Raw genomic sequence first — 24,553 nt, forward strand, 5'->3', positions numbered from 1 at the left:
AAATGAATCCGTGTGTTCTGTACAGGAACAGCTCATGGTCCATGACTTCACAAAGTTCCCCGCTCTCAAACCCAAGATGATGGAGGCGTTGGATGACATGCTCACGTTTGAGATCGCTAAGCTGATGCCTTTGGTGAGACAGGAGGAGTTGGGGATGCCGGAACAGATGGTCCATGGTGGTGCATTTGACGGGACCTCCAATGGCCCATTCATCGAAGGTATCTGCGACGGAGCCTATGAGGCGATGGATGATGACGAATGGGTCGTCACCAAGGACAAGCCAAAGTACGATGAAATTTTCTACAACCTGTCGCCAACAGATGGCAAGATCAACGGGGTCAAGGCCAAGAATTGGATGATCACGACCAAGCTGCCAAACTCCGTCCTCGGGAAGATCTGGAAGCTCTCAGATGTGGATAAGGATGGAATGCTGGATGATGAGGAATTTGCCTTGGCAAGTCATCTCATTGAGGTTAAGCTGGATGGCCATGGGCTTCCCAATGAGTTACCAGGTTATCTTGTCCCTCCATCTAAGAGGAGGCAGGTGGGATCCGCTGAGTAAGGGCCAGTAACTTCAATTCGGAGCTTGACGATCCTATTATTGATTGCTGCAGACTGTTCTGGGGAGGGAGGGAGGGAGGGAGGGACAGGGAAAAGGAGGTTGCTTGGCCACTGCTAAACCAAACTGATGGGGTAGCTATGGTCGCAGAAACATTTAATTTGGCTGGTCAGTGAATTCATCCTCCTTTGATTTATTCAGAATTGGTGCTGATTCGAAACTATTTCCAGGGTCATAGGTTCAATATCTTCTTTTGCAAAGTTACACACTGTTGCTTAAACCACGTCCCCAGTCAGTTTGAAATGTAAAGCCTCTGGTGCAAGGCAGCGTTCCGGGGATTGAAACTGCCCTTACCCCGCGTCAGGATTTTCCATAGTTTCATTCTCCCGGTGTTCCCGTTATCTGTTCCTAAATGTAACAAAGATTTTGCATTTAGCGGGCGTCACGTTGTCACATAACGTGCCTGTGACACCGAAAAATCTGGCACGCTTTTCCAATTGCCTCAGAATTCCCAGGAACGAATCAGAAAGCACTTTAACGCTTACTTTACTGTGTTTATCGAGTCTGGAGACCTCACACCCCCACACCCCCACACCCTCCCGCAAAGGAAAGAGCCCAACCGAAGTGTATCCCCCAACGCCGCATCTAATGGGCCCTGAGCAAACCTGAGGACTTCGCCTCTGGATCCAGTCAAAGACCACTCCCAGAGTCGATCACTCTTTGTGACAGCGGCCCTAACCTTCCCTTTCCCTGCGCCCCTGGTTGCAGTATCTTGACTTACCTTGAAGTAGTGCCCAAGATTAACCGTTTAATGACTTGCACACTCCTAGGACTTAAGATTCTTCTGTCAGCCGCTTCCTCTCGAAGCTGAGAGGCCTGGTTTCTCCAGCCTTTGCAGGAGCCCAGTCCTCTGTTGCCAAGGAGCAGTCTCCTCGCTCTTCTTCACACTGCCTGCCCACTTTGAATATCTCCCTCTTGTAAATGGTGCAAAGTACGTTCCTTCCAGACACCCAGCTTTAAAGTGGCAGAATATGTTGATGTATATAAAGTGTGTTATGGAAATGCTATGCAGTTAAACTTCTTTATTATAGAGATATATATATATAAAATGTGTGTGTGTGTGTGTGTGTGTGTGTGCGCGTGCGTGTAGACCTTATCAATTCACACTGCTGGCTTGGGGGGTCGGGAGCACAGATCGGGAACCGGGTGCAGAACTCACAGTAAATGTTAACCTGCAGCAAATCCTGCGGGATCTCTGACCTCTCACACCCGAAATTCATAAAATCTGCCCCCCTCGTGTGTTGGTGGAAATGACACTCGCAGCTCACACTCGAACGAACAGGCCATCCGAGTGTGCACGCTCACCGCTATTGCCCGATATATCGTCTTACGTTCCGAGCAGTTTTAGTTCGGCTCTTTTTTTTTGTGAGGGGGTGGGTGGGTTTCTGCCTCCCCCGCTTTAAACCCCCCCCCCTCCCCAGCTCCTCCCCAACCCTCCAGCTTCCCCCCCACCCGCTCTTCACTTTCTCGTGGACGGATGACATCAGGACATCTGCGGCAGGATCTGCCCCTATATAACCTCAGCCCCTATCATATTTTTATATTTTTTATCCACACTGTTTGTGCCTTTTCCTTTTTCTCTCTCCCACATGGCAGCTGTCTCTCACTCTGCCAGCGCATTTCACACTTCATCTAGAGCCGTCTTTTGTCTCTTTACCTGTCCTATTACCATCTCGTCTCGCCTTGAATATCTCTCAATGTCTCTTCACCTCCCAGACCTTCTCTTTTGTTCTTTCATCCCCTCCCCCATTTCCCAGCCCCCAAACTTGCTTTTTAATCTGTTTCATTTCCTGCTTTTTTCTCAGTTCTGACGAAGGGTCTTCGACCCGAAACGTTGACTCTGTTTTTCTCTCCGCGGATGCTGCCTGGCCTGCTGAGTTGTTCCAGCGTTTTCTGTTGTTATTTCTGATCTGAGCTGCGAATCTGCGGCAGTCCGAGATTGCCCGGGAGTGCCGCGTTACCAGGAAGCTGCGTGCGGGAGCACCGCGGGCAAGAGGTGCCAACTCTGGCGTGACGTATTCCTGGACGTTTCAGCACATGACCTCCGGCCTCCAACCGCCCCGCCCCCACTCTACCGCCATTGGTCGCCCGACACGTCCACCCTTGTGGCACCCCCCCACAGCCAATCAGAGCGCGAACAGACTCCTCACCACCCAATTAGATGATTCTTATTTTTTGCTCCCCCCCCCCCATCACTAATACTTCTATAGCTAATAAATGAAGAAAATGGAAAAAAAACACTTTTTTTTTTTAAACGCCCCGATGATTTTCTTCCCGGGTTTTTACTCTCGGTAGTGTCCTGGAGATTAATCTTCAGTTCCTGGAGACTCCAGGCCAACCCTAAACTGAAACCTGGGGGAGCAATCACTGCTACACCTTCTCCAGGGAAGGGCCGTGGACGGAGAAGGACGGAGGGATAGAAAGAAAGAAACAAAAAAAAAGAGCAGTTCAAACGCTTCTGATCAATCTATAACTTGCAGGAAGACTACCTGCACAGCCCATCGGGAGCCCATGTGGGTTTAAGTTCAAGTTTACCTTATACTCTGGTCATTAAAATATATTCTCAGCAATGTAATGGTTCATGTTTCACTCACTGTACCCAGACTGACAAACACTGTCACTGTTTAATGTGGTTTTTATTCACAGTTTGCCCTGTCTGATCAGACATATCATTTTATTTCAATATATGATTTCTCTTGTATTATTGTGATTCTTAATAAAAACAAGCAGTAAATCAGCCACTCCTGTCTTACATTAATTTGGATGTTACTGTAAGAACATAAGAACTAGGAGCAGGAGTCAGCCATTCGGCCCCTCGAGCCTGCTCCGCCATTCACAGAATCACAGAATCACAGAAACCCCACAGTGCAGATAGAGGCCATTTCGGCCCATCGAGCCTGCACCGACACATATCCCACCCGATCCCCGTAACCCCACGTATTTAATCCCCCTAACACTAAGGGTCAATTTATCATAGCCAATCAACCTAACCCGCACATCTTTGGACTGTGGGAGGAAACCGGAGCACCCGGAGGAAACCCACGCAAACACGGGGAGAATGTGCAAACTCCACACAGACAGTCGCCCGAGGCCGGATTCGAACCCGGGTCCCTGGTGCTGTGAGGCAACAGTGCTAACCACTATGCCACCGTGCTGCCCGGCTGATCATGGCTGATCTTCGCCCTCAACTCCACTTTCCTGTCCAATCCCCATATTCCTCGATTCCTTTGGGTTCTCACTCCCACCTACTGAGTGTCAGCCGTGGCTCAGTGGGCAGCACTCTTACCTCTGGGTCAGAAGGTCGTGGGTTCAAGTCCCACTCCAGAGACTTGAGCACAAAATCTAGGCTGACACTCCCAGTGCAGTGCAGAGGGAGCGCCGCACTGTCAGAGGTGCCGTCTTTCAGAGGAGACGTTAAACCGAGGCCCCGTCTGCTCTCTCAGGTAGATGTAAAAGATCCCATGGCCACTATTTTGAAGAGCAGGGGAGTTCTCCCCGGTGTCCTGGGGCCAATATTTATCGCTCAACTAACAGATGATCTGGTCACTTATTTCATTGCTGTTTGTGGGAGCTTGCTGTGCAAAAATTGGCGGCCGCGTTTCCCACATTACAACAGTGACTGCACTCCAAAAAGTACTTCATTGGCTGTGAAGCGCTTTGGGACGTCCTGAGGTTGTGAAAGGTGCTGTAGAAAGGCAAGTCCCTTCTTTCGTATCTTTATTAAAGTTGGTTTGTTTGGAGTTTGGTGGAGCTCTTAGTTCAGGCGCTAGCAGCAGATTATCACAGCAGCTAGCAGCAGATTATGTCACAGCAGCAAAGAGTAAATGAGTTAATCAGTCAGTCCTATTTCCTCCCATTGTTCCTCACATTTCTTTCCAATCACAACATGTGCTTTATTCCCCGAGATAAGGGTTCCAGCTTTAAAGGGGTGTTGTCACCATATTTCGGAGAGCTGTGTTTGGACAGGTCCCGGCAGAAACAGCCAGGAAGGACATGCTCTACAAACTGTGGCATACCGTCTGTTGAGTACCCAGCTCGACAGAGAATGTAAACTCTTCCCTGCAGGCTTCTAATCCACCTCATTCACTAATTCCTCATTTATCTCACCTTTTAGGAGCATAGGAACAGGAGGAGGCCATTCAGCCCCTCGAGCCTGTTCCGCCACTCAGTCAGATCATGGCTGATCTGTATCTTAACTCCATCCACCCGCCTTGGTTCCCTAACCCTTAATACTCCTTACCCAACAAAAATCTATCAATCTCAGTTCTGAAATGTTCTATTGACACCCCCCAGCCTCAACAGCTTTTTTTGGGGGAAGAGAGTTCCAAATTTCCACTGAAACATTCGACCTGAAACGTTAACTCCGTTTCTCTCCACGGATGCTGCCTGGCCTGCTGAGGTTTTCCAGCGTTTTCTGTTGTTATTCCAGATTTCCACCACCCTTTGTGCGAAGAAGTGCTTCCTGACATCACCCCTGAATGGCCTGGCTGTAATTTTAAGGTTTTTAAAATCCCTACGGGGACAGTGGTGGGCCTTGAACATTAATTGTCCCTTGCTATCATCATATTAGGGGCTTTAAACCAGGGCTCAGTAAAGGAAAGGCCATTGTCCAACTATAGGAGCTGGAGGACTGACCTCATAGCCAAAGCACAAATGATTGGGGCTGTTTTATCCGTGTCAGTCCGAGAAGAGAAATGTGAAGATTCTTGTTCCAAACGCTTGCTACATAACCCAGGCGTTATTAACATTCAAAGTCTACGGTTTACTCTCCCCATGTAACATCCCCTCGAACTGGGGCTTGCTTCCCTCAGTGCTGGATGCCCTCCTCATCCACGGAACTATCCTACACAACTGAAGTCAGGCGATGGGCATGGTGGAGATTATTCCTGCCCTCGCTCACCATCCCCCCACGCGTGCAGTCTCCAACCGGGGTGGGGGGGCAACGGTTGGGATTCTGGTTCTTCGTGGAGGAGCCTTTGTGACGGACAGCGAGAAGGTTGGAAAGGTCAGGACAGACGGCAAAACCCAATCAGGAAATGGTGACACCAAGCTTCAGAGGGCAGCAGGGTGGAAGAACTGAGGGCGGGGAGGAGTCCCACAGTCTTGAGATCCAGGGAAAGGTTCAGAGAAGGAGGTGGGACAATGCGTCTTGAATTCACCAGAGTGAGGATCCAATGAGGATCGAGAGGTTATCGGACAATGGAGAAGCACGGCCACAACAACAACTTGCATTAATATAGCACCTTTAACGTAGTAAAACATCCCAAGGCGCTGCACAGGAGCGTTAATAGAAGATAGGAGCAGGAGTAGGCCATTCGGCCCCTCGAGCCTGTTCCGCCATTTAATGAGATCAATCAAAATTTGACACCGAGCCACGAGGGCAGGTGGCCAAAAGCTTGGCCAAAGGGGTGGGTTTTAAGCAACGTCTTAAAGGAGAAGAGAGAGGCGGAGAGGTTTAGGGAGGTAATTCCAGAGCTTTAAGACCTCGGCAGCTGAAGGCAAGGCCGCCAATGGCGGATGATTGAAGTCGAGGATTCTCAAGAGGCCAGAATTAGAGGAGCGCAGAGACCTCGGACAGTTGTGGTGCTGGAGGGGGTTATTGAGATAGGGAGAAAATAAAGATGCAAAAACCGGGTCTGAGGCAGTGAGAAAGTATGTGGTTTAGAGAGGAGAGAGGGATCAGAAACCATTGGCAATTCAGCACCATGAAGTATTCCTTTAAATATTTTTGTTTAACTCCCACAGCTTTGATTGAAAGACAAAGCGAGATAAAGAACGGCTTTATCCACTCCCTCCCATTGCACACATTTTCCTAATAAAGTTCCTGAGATTGGGAAGTGACAGGAGTTTGGAGCGGTTAGACGGATGAACTGACTCACAGAGTGACTCACAGCGGCCAACATCCACAAGGTCCAAACACTTCTTGCCAGAATCCATAAGTCTTCAGTGGCGATGTTACGGAGTTGGGCGAGCAGATCCCCCCCCCCCCCGCTCTCTGAGGCCCCGCTCCCTGCCTTCATTACCATCAAGCAGTCTCTGTACACGTTGCAGTCATAAAGAGGATTGCTCTTTGGCATAAAGTGAAGCTGTTGCCGCGCTCCATCGAGCACTGGAACAAAACACTCAATCACATCTGGCAGGGCACCACACCCCTGGAATTCCATTCCACTTAAAGGAGGCGAGTCTATGAGACACAGAAACTGCACACGTTCCGAGAGCTCAGCATCCACTGTGCGAGAAACAGGGCTTGATATCGCCCACACCGCTCACTGTAACACTGATATACCCCACACCCCTCACTGTAACACTGATATACCTCACACCCCTCACTGTAACACTGATATACCCCACACCCCTCACTGTAACACTGATATATCCCACACTCCTCACTGTAACACTGACATACCCCACACCCCTCACTGTAACACTGATATATCCCACACCCCTCACTGTAACACTGATATACCCCACACCCCTCACTGTAACACTGATATACCTCACACCCCTCACTGTAACACTGATATACCCCACACCCCTCACTGTAACACTGATATACCCCACACCCCTCACTGTAACACTGATATACCCCACACCCCTCACTGTAACACTGATATACCCCACACCCCTCACTGTAACACTGATATACCTCACACCCCTCACTGTAACACTGATATATCCCACACCCCTCACTGTAACACTGATATACCCCACACCCCTCACTGTAACACTGATATACCCCACACCCCTCACTGTAACACTGATATACCCCACACCCCTCACTGTAACACTGATATACCCCACACCCCTCACTGTAACACTGATATACCTCACACCCCTCACTGTAACACTGATATACCCCACACCCCTCACTATAACACTGATATACCCCACACCCCTCACTGTAACACTGATATACCCCACACCGCTCACTGTAACACTGATATACCTCACACCCCTCACTGTAACACTGATATACCCCACACCCCTCACTGTAACACTGATATACCTCACACCCCTCACTGTAACACTGATATACCCCACACCGCTCACTGTAACACTGATATACCCCACACCCCTCACTGTAACACTGATATACCCCACACCCCTCACTGTAACACTGATATACCTCACACCCCTCACTGTAACACTGATATACCCCACACCCCTCACTGTAACACTGATATACCTCACACCCCTCACTGTAACACTGATATACCTCACACCCCTCACTGTAACACTGATATACCCCACACCCCTCACTGTAACACTGATATATCCCACACTCCTCACTGTAACACTGACATACCCCACACCCCTCACTGTAACACTGATATATCCCACACCCCTCACTGTAACACTGATATACCCCACACCCCTCACTGTAACACTGATATACCCCACACCCCTCACTGTAACACTGATATACCCCACACCCCTCACTATAACACTGATATACCCCACACCCCTCACTGTAACACTGATATACCCCACACCCCTCACTATAACACTGATATACCCCACACCCCTCACTGTAACACTGATATACCTCACACCCCTCACTGTAACACTGACATACCCCACACCCCTCACTGTAACACTGATATACCCCACACCCCTCACTGTAACACTGACATACCCCACACCCCTCACTGTAACACTGATATACCCCACACCCCTCACTGTAACACTGATATACCTCACACCCCTCACTGTAACACTGATATACCCCACACCCCTCACTGTAACACTGATATACCCCACACCCCTCACTGTAACACTGATATACCTCACACCCCTCACTGTAACACTGATATATCCCACACCCCTCTTGTACTCACTGGAGTTTAGAAGATTGAGAGGGGATCTCATCGAAACATATAAAATTATGGAAGGCCTGGACAGGCTGAATTCAGAGAGAATGTTTCCAATGGCAGGGGAGCACAGAACCAGGGGCCACAGTCTAAAAATAGCGGGCAAATCATTTAAAACAGAGATGAGGAAGAATTTCTTCACTCAAAGAGTGGTGAGCCTGTGGAATTCCCTGCCACAGAGGGCTGTGAAAGCTAATTCAATAAATATTTTCAAGAGAGAATTGGATATATTTCTGAAGGCTAAGGGGATTAAGGGTTACGGAGAAAAGGCGGGGACGGGGTACTGAACTGGTAAGATCAGCTATGATCTCAGACGAAGATCAGCCATGATCTCATTGAATGGCGGAGCAGGCTCGAAGGGCCGAATGGCCTACTCCTGTTCCTATCTCTATGTTTCTATGTAACACTGATATACCCCACACCCCTCACTGTAACACTGATATACCCCACACCCCTCACTGTAACACTGATATACCCCACACCCCTCACTATAACACTGATATACCCCACACCCCTCACTGTAACACTGATATACCTCACACCCCTCACTGTAACACTGATATACCCCACACCGCTCACTGTAACACTGATATACCTCACACCCCTCACTGTAACACTGATATACCCCACACCCCTCACTGTAACACTGACATACCCCACACCCCTCACTGTAACACTGATATACCTCACACCCCTCACTGTAACACTGATATACCCCACACCCCTCACTGTAACACTGATATATCACACACCCCTCACTGTAACACTGATATACACCACACCCCTCACTGTAACACACTGATATACCCCACCCCTCACTGTAACACACTGATATACCCCACACCCCTCACTAACACTGATATAGCCCACACCCCTCACTATAACACTGATATACCCCCCACCCCTCACTGTAACACTGATATACCCCACACCCCTCACTGTAACACTGATATAGCCCACACCCCTCACTGTAACACTGATATACCCCACACCCCTCACTGTAACACTGATATACCCCACACCCCTCACTGTAACACTGATATATCCCACACTCCTCACTGTAACACTGATATACCCCACAACCCTCACTGTAACACTGATATACCCCACACCCCTCACTGTAACATTGATATACCCCACACCCCTCACTGTAACAGATATACCCCACAACCCTCACTGTAACACTGATATACCCCACACCCCTCACTGTAACACTGATATACCCCACACCCCTCACTGTAACACCGATATACCCCACACCCCTCACTGTAACACCGATATACCCCACACTATAACACTGAAATACCCCACACCCCACACTGTAACACAATCTGATATACCCCACACCCCTCACTGTAACACACTGATATACCCACACCCCTCAGCACTGACCTTCCGACAGTGCGGCGCTCCCTCAGTACTGCCCCTCCGACAGTGCGGCGCTCCCTCAGTACTGCCCCTCCGACAGTGCGGCGCTCCCTCAATACTGCCCCTCCGACAGTGCGGCGCTCCCTCAGTACTGCCCCTCCGACAGTGCGGCGCTCCCTCAGTACTGCCCCTCCGACAGTGCGTCGCTTCCTCAGTACTGCCCCTCCGACAGTGCGTCACTCCCTCAGTACTGCCCCTCCGACAGTGCGGCGCTCCCTCAGTACTGACCTTCTGTTAGTGCGTCACTCCCTCAGTACTGCCCCTCCGACAGTGCGGCGCTCCCTCAGTACTGCCCCTCCGACAGTGCGGCGCTCCCTCAGTACTGCCCCTCCGACAGTGCGGCGCTCCCTCAGTACTGCCCCTCAGACAGTGCGGCGCTCCCTCAGTCCTGCACTGGGAGATTGCAGTTGTGCCTTTGCCTGAACCTGTCCAGGTGTGTGAGTGTCCAGGTGAGGGCAGTGACCAGGTGCAGTGTGTGTCTGAGTCCAGAGGCTGCGCTGCGGGCGGCTGGAGCGGGGCGCCCGGCCTGGAGGTGGCGCTGGTTTGGGAGGCCGGTGCGGCAGCCGAAAGTGCGGATACCAATATTAAACTTTTCAACTTCTGACTGGCAACGAGGGGGGAAAATATCAGGGAATTTTTTGGTTGAGATTGGCGCGGCGGATTGTGCGATCGGTGGAGGGAGGCTGTGTGTGTGGTGGGGCGGCCGTGCCGGCTCTCGCTCTTTCCTGTCATGGCGGCCGGCGGCGAGTCGGCCCTGGCTTCGCGCTCAGATCCGGCCCCGAACCCGCGCTCAGACCCGGCCCCGAACTCGCGCTCAGACCCGGCCCCGAACTCGCGCTCAGACCCGGCCCCGGCCTTCCTCGGCCTGAACCCGGACTCCGCCTCAGGCTCGGTCTCCCGCCGGCGGCGGCTCAACAAGAACAAGAAGAAGAACTGGAACAAACACAGCGATGTTCGCCAGGTGGAGGAGTTCCTGGAGGACATCAGGCTCCAGGAGCGGACAGTGGGGTAAGAGAGAGAGAGAGACTGGGGGAGGGAGAGAGACTGGGGGAGAGAGACAGACTAGGGGAGGGAGAGAGAGACTGGGGGAGAGAGACTGGGGGGGAGAGAGAGAGAGAACATAACATAAGAAATAGGAGCAGGAGTAGGCCAATCGGCCCCTCGAGCCTGCTCCGCCATTCAATAAGATCATGGCTGATCTGATCCTAACCGCCAATCCACTATCACAGAACCATCTCCTGAATCTAACAGAATTAGACACACGAAATAGGAGCAGGATCAGGCTACACGGCCCCTGGGCCCGCTCCGCTACCCACAGGGCCATGACCGATCCGAACCTAGACTCATGTCCAAATTCCTGCCCACTCCCCGCAACCCTTAATTCCCTTTACTTCTAGGAAACTGTCTATTTCTGTTTTAAATTTATGTAATGATGTAGCTTCTACAGCTTTTTGGGGCAGCATATTCCATGGACCTACCACCCTCTGAGTGAAGTAGTTCCTCCTCATCTCAGTTTTGAAAGAGCAGCCCCTTATTCTAAGACTATGCCCCCTAGTTCTAGTTTCACCCATCATCGGGAACATCTTCCCCGCATCCACCCGATCCAACCCCTTCACAATCTTATATGTTTCAATAAGATCGCCTCTCATTCTTCTGAACTCCAATGAGTAGAGTCCCAATCTACTCAACCTCTCCTCATATGTCCATCCCCTCATCCCCGGGATTAACCGAGTGAACCTTCTTTGTACTGACTCGAGAGCAAGTTTGTCCTTTCTTAAGTATGGACACCAAAACTGTACGCAGTATTCCAGGTGCGGTCTCACCAATACCTTGTACAACTGAAGCAATACCTCCCTATTTTTATATTCTATCCCCCTAGCAATGAAAGCCAACATTCCATTGGCCTTCTTAATCACTTGCTGCACCTGCATACTAACCTTTTGAGTTTCGTGCACCAGGACCCCCAGATCCCTTTGTACTTCAGTACTTTCCAGTTTCTTGCCATTAAGATAATAACTTGCTCTACGATTTTTCCTGCCAAAGTGCATAACCTCACACTTTCCAGTATTGTATTCCATCTGCCAAATCTCTGCCCACTTACTTAGCCTGTCTATGTCCCCTTGAAGGTTTTTTATGTCCTCCTCACTCACTACTTTCCCCCCCATCTTAGTATCATCTGCAAACTTTGATATGTTACACTTGGTCCCCTCCTCCAAATCATTAATATAGATTGTAAAGAGTTGGGGACCCAGCACTGACCCCTGCGGAACACCACTAGTTACTGATTGCCAGTCTGAGAATGAACCATTTATCCCAACTCTCTGCCTTCTGTTAGATAGCCAATCCTCTATCCATGCCAGAATATTACCCCCAATCCCGTGATTTTTTATCTTAAGCAATAATCTTTTGTGTGGCACCTTGTCAAATGCCTTTTGGAAGTCTAAATACACTACGTCCACTGGTTCCCCTTTATCCACCCTATACGTTACTTCCTCAAAGAACTCCAGCAAATTTGTCAAACATGACTTCCCCTTCATAAAACCATGCTGACTTTGTCCTATTAAATTATGATTATCCAAATGTCCTGTTACTGTCTCCTTAATAATGGACTCCAAAATTTTACCTACCACAGATGTTAGGCTAACCGGCCTATAGTTTCCAGCCTTCTGTCTACTGCCCTTTTTAAATAAGGGTGTTACATTAGCAGTTTTCCAGTCTGCCGGGACCTTTGCCGAGTCCAGGGAGTTTTGGAAAATTATTACCAATGCATCCACAATCCCCACCGCCACTTCCCTCAAGACCCTAGGATGTAAGCCATCAGGTCCAGGTGATTTATCCGCCTTGAGTCCCATTATTTTACCGAGTACCACTTCCTTAGTGATTTTGATCGTGTTTAGCTCCTCCCCCCCTTTAGCCCCCTGTTTGTCCAGTGTTGGGATATTGGGGGAGACTGGGGGAGAGAGAGAGACTGGGGGAGAGAGAGAGACTGGGGGAGAGAGAGAGACTGGGGGAGCGAGAGCGAGAGAGACTGGGGGAGCGAGAGCGAGAGACTGGGGGAGCGAGAGAGAGAGAGACTGGGGGAGCGAGAGAGAGAGAGACTGGGGGAGCGAGAGAGAGAGAGACTGGGGGAGCGAGAGAGAGACTGGGGGAGCGAGAGACTGGGGGAGCGAGAGAGAGACTGGGGGAGCGAGAGAGAGAGACGGGGGAGAGAGAGAGAGACTGGGAGAGAGAGAGAGAGACTGGGGGAGAGAGAGAGAGAGAGAGAGAGAGAGACTGGGGGAGAGAGAGAGAGAGAGACTGGGGGGGGGAGAGAGAGAGAGAGAGAGAGACTGGGGGAGAGAGAGAGAGACTGTGGGGGAGAGAGAGAGACTGGGGGAGAGAGAGAGAGAGAGACTGGGGGAGAGAGAGAGAGACTGGGGGGAGAGAGAGAGAGACTGTGGGGGAGAGAGAGAGACTGGGGGAGAGAGAGAGACTGGGGGAGAGAGAGAGAGAGAGACTGGGGGAGAGAGAGAGACTGGGGGAGAGAGAAAAACGCCAACAAATGCATGCAGAGCCGAACTAGGCAGATACCCACTGATAATAAACATCCAAAAACGAGCACTAAACTTCCTAAATCACCTCAAATCTAGCTCCCCAGACACCCTTCATTTCAAAGCCTTTCAGACCCAAGAGCTAAACCCAGAAAAGAGTCCCCTGAGTCAGCTGCTACTGAAACTAAGTACTCAGCCGGACCCTGACCAGCCCCAGACCAACACAGCCGTCCAAACACCAATCCGAGTGAACCAAATCATTAAACAATGCAAAGAAACCTACCTGGAACATTGGAACAAAATAACCGAAAGCCAAAGCAGATTAGAATGTTACCGGGCCCTAAAAAGAGAATATAAACTGGCAGACTACCTCACGACCATCAGAGACACAAAACAGAGACAGACCCTCACCAGGTACAGACTAAGCGACCGCCAACTGGAAATTGAAAAAGGCAGATACAAGAAATCCTGGCAGCCTAGAGAGAATAGAATATGCGATCAATGTCTGGCCGGCGAGGTTGAAACAGAAATGCATTTCCTCCTAAAATGTGAAAAATTCAACACATCAAGAAACATATTATTCAACAAGCTAAGCCAAACAACCCCAGATTTCAAGGAATTGGATGACCTGTCAAAATTGAGATTAGTCCTGGGAGAAGGAGACAGACCATACCTTGGGGCCAAATATGTAACAACATGTCACAACCTGAGGACTGTTTAAAATTAAGACTGTTTAAAATTAATATTGAACGTACCAAATGAAGTAGAAAGACTGTTTAAAATTAATATTGTTTAAAAGTAATATTGTATGTACCCAACAAATGTCAAATCGATTGACACCTACAGAATGTTGGAAAACTGTACCTTTTTGCTATGTAAGCTTTGGCAATATGGTTCTCTGTAAACTTTCATGCCAATAAAGCATTTGAATTGGAATTGGAATTGAATTGGAGAGAGACTGGGGGAGAGAGAGAGACTGGGGGAGAGAGAGAGAGACTGGGGGGGAAAGAGAGAGAGAGAGACTGGGGAGAGAGAGAGACGGGGGGAAAGAGAGAGAGAGAGAGAGAGAGACGGGGGAAAGAGAGAGAGAGAGACTGGGGGAGAGAGAGAGACTGGGGGAGAGAGAGAGAGACTGGGTGGGGAGAGAGACAGAGAGAGAGAGAGACTGGGGGAGAGAGAGAGAGACTGGGGGAGAGAGAGAGAGACTGGGGGAGAGAGAGAGAGACTGGGGGAGAGGGAGAGAGAGACTGGGGGAGAGAGAGAGACTGGGGGAGAGAGAGATGGGGGAGAGAGAGAGGCTGGGGGGGAGAGAGAGAGAGAGACTGGGGGGGAAAGAGAGAGAGAGACTGGGGGGAAAGAGAGAGAGACTGGGGGAGAGAGAGAGACTGGGGAGAGAGAGAGAGAGACTGGGGGAGAAAGAGAGAGACTGGGGGAGAGAGAGAGAGAGACTGGGGGAGAGAGAGAGACTGGGAGAGAGAGAGAGAGACTGGGGGAGAGAGAGAGAGAGAGACTGGGGGGGAGAGAGAGAGAGAGAGATTGGGGGGAGAGAGAGAGAGAGACGGGGAGAGAGGGGGAGAGAGAGAGAGAGAGAGGGGGGAGAGAGAGAGAGAGACGGGGAGAGAGAGAGAGACGGAGAGAGACGGGGAGAGAGAGAGAGAGACTGGGGGAGAGAGAGAGAGACTGGGGGGGGAGAGAGAGAGACGGAGAGAGAGAGAGAGAGACTGGGGGAGAGAGAGAGACTGGGGAAGAGAGAGAGAGAGACTGGGGGAGAGAGAGACTGGGGGGAGAGAGAGAGAGAGACTGGGGGAGAGAGAGGGAGAGAGAGAGAGAGACTGGGGGGGAGAGAGAGAGACGGGGAGAGAGAGAGAGAAATTATTAATATTGTTATTTATCATTATCATTATTGTTATCTTATCAGTATTATTACTATTATTAGATAGATATATGTGCATGCCTCATGAAATTTATACTAAATCGTCATTTAGCATTATAGAAAATAGTGTTTCCACACTCATCCCACAAAATAGGTCCATTTTATTTCGTTTTATTGAACTATATAAATGCGTTCTTTCCACATAAGCTGCTGGAATATCCAGGGCCTCCGCTCCTCAACTTTTGGGATGAAGAGTACAGACCCTGAATTCCTAAAAGCTATAAAAGACATTGATATAATTGTGTTAACAGAAACATGGTGCCAAAAGGACGTGCCGACCCACTGTCCTCCAATGTACCATGAAATCATTGTGCCCTCAGTAAAGAACACTAAAACACGCAAGGGCAGAACCTCCGGGGGAATATTGGTGTGGTATAAGGGAGAACTGGACAAACACATCTCACCGGTAAAACAGGGAAAATCACACGTATGGCTAAAACTAGATAAAAATATAGGAATAGCAAAAAAAGATGTTTACTTATGTGCGATCTACATACCTCCAATAGAATCGCCATATTTCGAAGAGGAGTTATTTGATACTCTCCACATGGAAATCAGCCATTTCCAGGCCCAAGGAAAGGTGATAATATGTGGGGACCTAAATGCAAGGACCGGTTGTGAACCTGACTTCATAGACCCACAGGGAAACAACCATGTGTTTGGCCAGACCCCTTTAGATGTCACACCAGCCATCGCAAATCGGAACAACCTTGATCGTGAAATAAATAAAAGCGGTAGGGAGGTAGTGCAACTCTGCCGAGCCTTAGGCCTGTACATAGTTAACGGTAGGTTCAGAGGGGACTCCCTAGGGAGACTCACATACTCCTCAACTCTTGGGTCTAGTGTGGTGGACTATACAATCACTGACCTGGACCCCTGCGATATCAACTCATTCACTGTCAGGCAGCAATCCCCCCTCTCAGACCATAACCAAATAAATATGTACCTTAAACTTTCTGCCCAAACTACAGACACAAAAAAGGAACCCAGTAAGCTCCATAAAATAAACCAGACATACAGATGGGCCCCAGACAGTGGAGAAAAATTCATCACAGCACTAAAGTCACCTGATCTCACAAGTAAAATATCAAAATTTAAAGAAAACCCATACGAGATCACCAGAGATGGTGTAAACATGGCCATAGAGGATATAAATATGATCTTCCATGAGGCAGCTGTAAAAGCCGACCTTGTGAAACAGAAGAGGAAGCGTCACAAAAGACAAAATAAAAATAAGAAATGGTTTGACCACGAATGCAAAAATGCCAGAAAAGACCTGAGAAAAATATCAAACCAAAAGCATCACCAACCAAACAATCCGGACCTACGTACTAGATACAATGAAACCCTCAAAAGATATAAACACACCATTAGGAACAAAACACAAAACTATACCCACAAAATACTCGAAGAAATTGAAAACTCCACCAATCCAAAACAATTCTGGGAAATGTGGAATAACCTGAGTACAACACAATTGCAAGCATTACCAATCCAAGATGGAGACATCTGGAGAACACATTTTGAAAACCTCTACAAAGACATCCCAATAAACGAAACAAACCCAAGTCAACATCAGGTCACAGAAAAACTCCACACATTAGAAGCAACAATTAAAGACAACCAAAACCCTCTAGACTCCCCAATCACATGGAAAGAACTGGCCACAAAAACAAAATCTCTCCACCTAAAGAAAGCCTGTGGCCCAGACAACATCAAAAATGAAATGCTCAAGTTCAGCAATATGGAGATGCAGGGTGCGATACTCAAACTATTCAACATCATATTACGCTCAGGCTGTTTTCCCGATATCTGGTGCCAAGGACTAATCTCCCCCATATATAAAAGTGGAAACAAATCAGACCCAAATAACTACCGCGGCATCTGTGTCAACAGTTGTCTAGGGAAGTTATTCTGCAGTATTCTAAATAGTAGATTACTTGATTTTCTTAACAAACATAATATCCTCAGAAAAAACCAAATAGGCTTTCTTCCAAAACACCGCACAGCCGACCATATCTATACCCTTCACACCCTCATTGGAAAACATATACACCAAACAAAAAATGGGAAAATATTCGCCTGTTTCATCGACTTCAAGAAAGCCTTTGACTCTATATGGCACGAAGGGCTCTATTATAAACTTCTTCAGTGTGGAATAGGGGGCAAAGTCTATGACCTTATTAAATCAATGTATCTGAAAAACATATGCGGGGTCAAAATTGGAGACAAACGCACCGATTTCTTCACCCAGAGAAGAGGCGTCCGGCAGGGCTGCAATTTGAGCCCGACCCTGTTCAACATATACATAAATGAATTAGCAGACATGCTGGAGCAAAGCGAGTCACCAGGTCTCCGTCTCCTGGATGGAGAAGTGAAATCCCTGTTCTATGCGGACGACCTGGTTCTGCTGTCTCCCACAGAACAGGGATTACAGCAACAACTAGACCTACTCGACAAATACTGCCAAAATTGGGCTCTAACAGTAAATCTAAAGAAAACCAACATCATGATTTTTCAAAAAAGGCCCAGATGTCAGGAAAACAAATACCAGTTTACCCTCAGTGATACCACTATAGGACACACTATGAGCTACACCTACCTTGGTCTAACTATTACAGCATCAGGGAGCTTCAGCATAGCAGTGAATGCACTAAAAGAAAAAGCCCGAAGAGCCCTATATGCAATAAAAAGAAAATTCTACAACATCCAAATCCCAATCAAAATCTGGCTCAAAATATTTGACAGCATAATCCTGCCCATTGCACTGTACGGTAGTGAAGTATGGGGCCCGCTAAATCACCAAAGCTACACTAAATGGGAAAAACACACAATAGAAGCCCTACATGCAGAATTCTGCCGAAGCATCCTTCGCACCCAAAGAAAAACGCCAACAAATGCATGCAGAGCCGAACTAGGCAGATACCCACTGATAATAAACATCCAAAAACGAGCACTAAACTTCCTAAATCACCTCAAATCCAGCTCCCCAGACACCCTTCATTTCAAAGCCTTTCAGACCCAAGAGCTAAACCCAGAAAAGAGTCCCCTGAGTCAGCTGCTACTGAAACTAAGTACTCAGCCGGACCCTGACCAGCCCCAGACCAACACAGCCGTCCAAACACCAATCCGAGTGAACCAAATCATTAAAAAATGCAAAGAAACCTACCTGGAACATTGGAACAAAATAACCGAAAGCCAAAGCAGATTAGAATGTTACCGGGCCCTAAAAAGAGAATATAAACTGGCAGACTACCTCACGACCATCAGAGACACAAAACAGAGACAGACCCTCACCAGGTACAGACTAAGCGACCACCAACTGGAAATTGAAAAAGACAGATACAAGAAATCCTGGCAGCCTAGAGAGAATAGAATATGCGATCAATGTCTGGCTGGCGAGGTTGAAACAGAAATGCATTTCCTCCTAAAATGCGAAAAATTCAACACATCAAGAAACATATTATTCAACAAGCTAAGCCAAACAACCCCAGATTTCAAGGAATTGGATGATCTGTCAAAATTGAGATTAGTCCTGGGAGAAGGAGACAGACCATACCTTGGGGCCAAATATGTAACAACATGTCACAACCTGAGGACTGTTTAAAATTAAGACTGTTTAAAATTAATATTGAACGTACCAAATGAAGTACAAAGACTGTTTAAAATTAATATTGTTTAAAAGTAATATTGTATGTACCCAACAAATGTCAAATCGATTGACACCTACAGAATGTTAGAAAACTGTACCTTTTTGCAATGTAAGCTTTGGCAATATGGTTCTCTGTAAACTTTCATGCCAATAAAGCATTTGAATTGAATTGAATTGAGAGAGAGACTGGGGGGGGGGGGGGAAGAGACGGAGAGAGAGAGAGACTGGGGGAGAGAGAGACTGGGGAAGGGCGAGAGAGAGAGAGAGAGAGAGAGACGGGGAGAGAGAGAGAGAGAGAGATGGGGAGAGAGAGAGAGAGACGGGGAGAGAGAGAGAGACTGGGGGGGAGAGAGAGAGAGAGACTGGGGGAGAGAGAGAGAGAGACGGGGAGAGAGAGAGAGAGAGACGGGGAGAGAGAGAGAGAGAGACGGGGAGAGAGAGAGAGAGAGACGGGGAGAGAGAGAGAGAGAGACGGGGAGAGAGAGAGAGAGGGACGGGGAGAGAGAGAGAGAGACGGAGAGAGAGACTGGGGAAGGGAGAGAGAGAGAGAGACTGGGGGAGAGAGACGGGGAGAGAGAGAGAGAGAGAGACTGGGGGAGAGAGAGAGACTGGGCGAGAGAGAGACTGGGCGAGAGAGAGAGAGAGACTGGGCGAGAGAGAGAGAGACTGGGCGAGAGAGAGAGACTGGGCGAGAGAGAGAGAGAGACTGGGCGAGAGAGAGACTGGGCGAGAGAGAGACTGGGCGAGAGAGAGACTGGGCGAGAGAGAGAGAGAGACTGGGCGAGAGAGAGAGAGACTGGGCGAGAGAGACTGGGGAAGGGAGAGAGAGAGAGAGACTGGGTGAGAGAGCGAGAGACTGGGTGAGAGAGAGAGAGACTGGGCGAGAGAGAGACTGGGCGAGAGAGAGAGAGACTGGGCGAGAGAGAGAGAGAGAGACTGGGCGAGAGAGAGAGAGAGAGACTGGGAGAGAGAGAGAGAGAGAGACTGGGCGAGAGAGAGAGAGACTGGGCGAGAGAGAGAGACTGGGGGAGAGAGAGAGAGAGAGACTGAGCGAGAGAGAGAGAGAGACTGGGCGAGAGAGAGAGAGACTGGGCGAGAGAGAGAGACTGGGCGAGAGAGAGACTGGGGGAGAGAGAGAGAGAGACTGGGCGAGAGAGAGAGAGACTGGGCGAGAGAGAGAGAGAGACTGAGCGAGAGAGAGACTGGGCGAGAGAGAGAGAGAGAGACTGGGCGAGAGAGAGAGAGAGAGACTGGGCGAGAGAGAGAGAGAGAGACTGGGCGAGAGAGAGAGAGAGACTGGGCGAGAGAGAGAGAGAGACTGGGCGAGAGAGAGAGAGAGACTGGGCGAGAGAGACGGGGAGAGAGAGAGAGAGAGACTGGGCGAGAGAGAGAGAGAGGGACTGGGCGAGAGAGAGAGAGGGGGACTGGGCGAGAGAGAGAGAGAGGGACTGGGCGCGAGAGAGGGAGAGACTGGGCGAGAGAGAGAGAGACTGGGCGAGAGAGAAAGAGAGAGAGACTGGGCGAGAGAGAGAGAGAGAGACTGGGCGAGAGAGAGAGAGACTGGGCGAGAGAGAGAGAGACTGGGCGAGAGAGAGAGAGACTGGGCGAGAGAGAGAGAGAGACTGGGCGAGAGAGAGAGACTGGGCGAGAGAGAGACTGGGCGAGAGAGAGAGACTGGGCGAGAGAGAGAGACTGGGCGAGAGAGAGAGAGACTGGGCGAGAGAGAGAGACTGGGCGAGAGAGAGAGACTGGGCGAGAGAGAGAGACTGGGCGAGAGAGAGAGAGACTGGGCGAGAGAGAGAGAGACTGGGAGAGAGAGAGAGACTGGGCGAGAGAGAGAGAGAGAGACTGGGCGAGAGAGAGAGACTGGGCGAGAGAGAGAGACTGGGCGAGAGAGAGAGACTGGGCGAGAGAGAGAGTCTGGGCGAGAGAGAGAGAGACTGGGCGAGAGAGAGAGAGAGAGACTGGGGGAGAGAGAGAGAGACTGGGGGAGAGAGAGAGAGAGAGAGACTGGGGGAGAGAGAGAGAGCGAGAGACTGGGGGAGAGAGAGAGAGAGAGACTGGGGGAGAGAGAGAGAGAGACTGGGGGAGAGAGAGAGAGAGAGAGACTGGGGGAGCGAGAGAGATAGGGGGCAAAGTCTATGACCTTATTAAATCAATGTATCTGAAAAACAAATGCGGGGTCAAAATTGGAGACAAACGCACCGATTTCTTCACCCAGAGAAGAGGCGTCCGGCAGGGCTGCAATTTGAGCCCGACCCTGTTCAACATATACATAAATGAATTAGCAGACATGCTGGAGCAAAGCGAGTCACCAGGTCTCCGTCTCCTGGATGGAGAAGTGAAATCCCTGTTCTATGCGGACGACCTGGTTCTGCTGTCTCCCACAGAACAGGGATTACAGCAACAACTAGACCTACTCGACAAATACTGCCAAAATTGGGCTCTAACAGTAAATCTAAAGAAAACCAACATCATGATTTTTCAAAAAAGGCCCAGATGTCAGGAAAACAAATACCAGTTTACCCTCAGTGATACCACTATAGGACACACTATGAGCTACACCTACCTTGGTCTAACTATTACAGCATCAGGGAGCTTCAGCATAGCAGTGAATGCACTAAAAGAAAAAGCCCGAAGAGCCCTATATGCAATAAAAAGAAAATTCTACAACATCCAAATCCCAATCAAAATCTGGCTCAAAATATTTGACAGCATAATCCTGCCCATTGCACTGTACGGTAGTGAAGTATGGGGCCCGCTAAATCACCAAAGCTACACTAAATGGGAAAAACACACAATAGAAGCCCTACATGCAGAATTCTGCCGAAGCATCCTTCGCACCCAAAGAAAAACGCCAACAAATGCATGCAGAGCCGAACTAGGCAGATACCCACTGATAATAAACATCCAAAAACGAGCACTAAACTTCCTAAATCACCTCAAATCCAGCTCCCCAGACACCCTTCATTTCAAAGCCTTTCAGACCCAAGAGCTAAACCCAGAAAAGAGTCCCCTGAGTCAGCTGCTACTGAAACTAAGTACTCAGCCGGACCCTGACCAGCCCCAGACCAACACAGCCGTCCAAACACCAATCCGAGTGAACCAAATCATTAAAAAATGCAAAGAAACCTACCTGGAACATTGGAACAAAATAACCGAAAGCCAAAGCAGATTAGAATGTTACCGGGCCCTAAAAAGAGAATATAAACTGGCAGACTACCTCACGACCATCAGAGACACAAAACAGAGACAGACCCTCACCAGGTACAGACTAAGCGACCACCAACTGGAAATTGAAAAAGGCAGATACAAGAAATCCTGGCAGCCTAGAGAGAATAGAATATGCGATCAATGTCTGGCCGGCGAGGTTGAAACAGAAATGCATTTCCTCCTAAAATGCGAAAAATTCAACACATCAAGAAACATATTATTCAACAAGCTAAGCCAAACAACCCCAGATTTCAAGGAATTGGATGACCTGTCAAAATTGAGATTAGTCCTAGGAGAAGGAGACAGACCATACCTTGGGGCCAAATATGTAACAACATGTCACAACCTGAGGACTGTTTAAAATTAAGACTGTTTAAAATTAATATTGAACGTACCAAATGAAGTACAAAGACTGTTTAAAATTAATATTGTTTAAAAGTAATATTGTATGTACCCAACAAATGTCAAATCGATTGACACCTACAGAATGTTGGAAAACTGTACCTTTTTGCTATGTAAGCTTTGGCAATATGGTTCTCTGTAAACTTTCATGCCAATAAAGCATTTGAATTGGAAATTGGAGAGAGACTGGGCGAGAGAGAGAGACTGGGCGAGAGAGAGAGAGAGACTGGGCGAGAGAGAGAGAGAGAGACTGGGCGAGAGAGAGAGAGAGACTGGGCGAGAGAGAGAGAGAGACTGGGCGAGAGAGAGAGAGACTGGGCGGGAGAGAGAGAGAGAGACTGGGCGAGAGAGAGACTGGGCGAGAGAGAGACTGGGCGAGAGAGAGACTGGGCGAGAGAGAGAGTGAGAGACTGGGGAGAGAGACTGGGGAGAGAGAGAGACTGGGGAGAGAGAGAGACTGGGGAGAGAAAGAGAGAGACTGGGGAGAGAAAGAGAGAGAGACTGGGGAGAGAAAGAGAGAGAGACTGGGGAGAGAAAGAGAGAGAGACTGGGGAGAGAGAGAGACTGGGGGGGAGAGGGAGAGAGAGAGAGAGACGGGGGGGAGAGAGAGAGAGACTGGGGGAGAGAGAGAGAGAGACTGGGGGGGGAGAGAGAGAGAGAGAGAGAGACTGGGGGGAGAGAGAGAGAGACTGGGCGAGAGAGAGAGACTGGGCGAGAGAGAGAGACTGGGCGAGAGAGAGAGAGAGACTGGGCGAGAGAGAGAGACTGGGCGAGAGAGAGAGAGACTGGGCGAGAGAGAGAGAGAGAGACTGGGCGAGAGAGAGAGACTGGGCGAGAGAGAGAGACTGGGCGAGAGAGAGAGAGAGAGACTGGGCGAGAGAGAGAGAGCGACTGGGCGAGAGAGAGAGACTGGGCGAGAGAGAGAGAGAGAGACTGGGCGAGAGAGAGACTGGGCGAGAGAGAGAGAGAGAATGGGCGAGAGAGAGAGAGAGAGAGAGGGAGAGACTGGGCGAGAGAGAGGGAGAGAGAGAGAGAGAGAGACTGGGGAGAGAGAGAGAGAGAGACTGGGGAGAGAAAGAGAGACAGACTGGGGAGAGAAAGAGAGACAGACTGGGGAGAGAAAGAGAGAGACTGGGGAGAGAAAGAGAGAGAGACTGGGGAGAGAAAGAGAGAGAGACTGGGGAGAGAAAGAGAGAGAGACTGGGGAGAGAAAGAGAGAGAGACTAGGGAGAGAAAGAGAGAGAGACTGGGGAGAGAGAGAGAGAGAGAGACTGGGGAGAGAAAGAGAGAGAGACTGGGGAGAGAGAGAGAGGGAGAGAGAGAGAGAGAGACTGGGGGGGAGAGAGACTGGGGGAGAGAGAGAGAGAGAGAGAGAGAGACTGGGGGAGAGAGAGACTGGGGGAGAGAGAGACTGGGGGAGAGGGAGAGAGAGACTGGGGGAGAGAGAGAGAGAGACTGGGGGAGAGAGAGAGAGCGAGAGAGAGGCAGACGGCATACTAAGCGAGATGATTAAACACACAGACGATAAAATGAAACTGGCTATCCTAAAACTCTTCAACTTGGTTCTGAGTGTCGGTTACTTCCCTGATATCTGGAACAAAGGACTCATAACGCCCATATACAAAAGTGGGGACAAAGTCGACCCAAATAACTATCGAGGCATCTGTGTAAACAGTAACCTGGGGAAGGTATTCTGTAGCATCATAAACAAAAGACTTATAAACTTTCTTGAGGAGCACAATGTCTTGAGTAAAAGCCAAATTGGATTCCTGCCAAACTATAGAACATCAGATCATATCTTCACCCTACAGACCCTAATTGACAAACACGTTCATCAAAACAAAAGCAAAATCTACGCATGCTTTATAGATTTCCAGAAGGCTTTCGATTCCATCTGGCACGACG

The 24,553-nt window shown here is 49.2% G+C and overlaps 2 protein-coding genes across 3 annotated transcripts in view; both read left to right on the forward strand.

Annotated features, from left to right (window-relative positions):
* Window positions 1-3,357, forward strand: part of LOC147096650 (EH domain-containing protein 2-like) — a 58,704-nt gene extending 55,347 nt beyond the window's left edge. For both annotated transcript variants that reach the window (XM_085973203.1, XM_085973204.1), the window contains one exon: window positions 26-3,357. In XM_085973203.1, coding sequence (XP_085829329.1) covers window positions 26-562 — 537 coding nt within the window. In that variant the 3' untranslated portion in view covers window positions 563-3,357. The remainder of the gene's footprint in view (window positions 1-25) is intronic.
* A 7,213-nt stretch (window positions 3,358-10,570) lies between these two features.
* nop53 (NOP53 ribosome biogenesis factor) overlaps window positions 10,571-24,553 on the forward strand; it is a 36,983-nt gene continuing 23,000 nt past the window's right edge. The window contains exon 1 of the mRNA XM_085973206.1: window positions 10,571-10,926. Coding sequence (XP_085829332.1) covers window positions 10,649-10,926 — 278 coding nt within the window. The 5' untranslated portion in view covers window positions 10,571-10,648. The remainder of the gene's footprint in view (window positions 10,927-24,553) is intronic.

This window comes from Somniosus microcephalus, chromosome 34, assembly GCF_052327205.1.
Source record: "Somniosus microcephalus isolate GS21.2 chromosome 34, FLI_Smic_1.0, whole genome shotgun sequence".
Taxonomy (NCBI): Eukaryota; Metazoa; Chordata; class Chondrichthyes; order Squaliformes; family Somniosidae; genus Somniosus; species Somniosus microcephalus.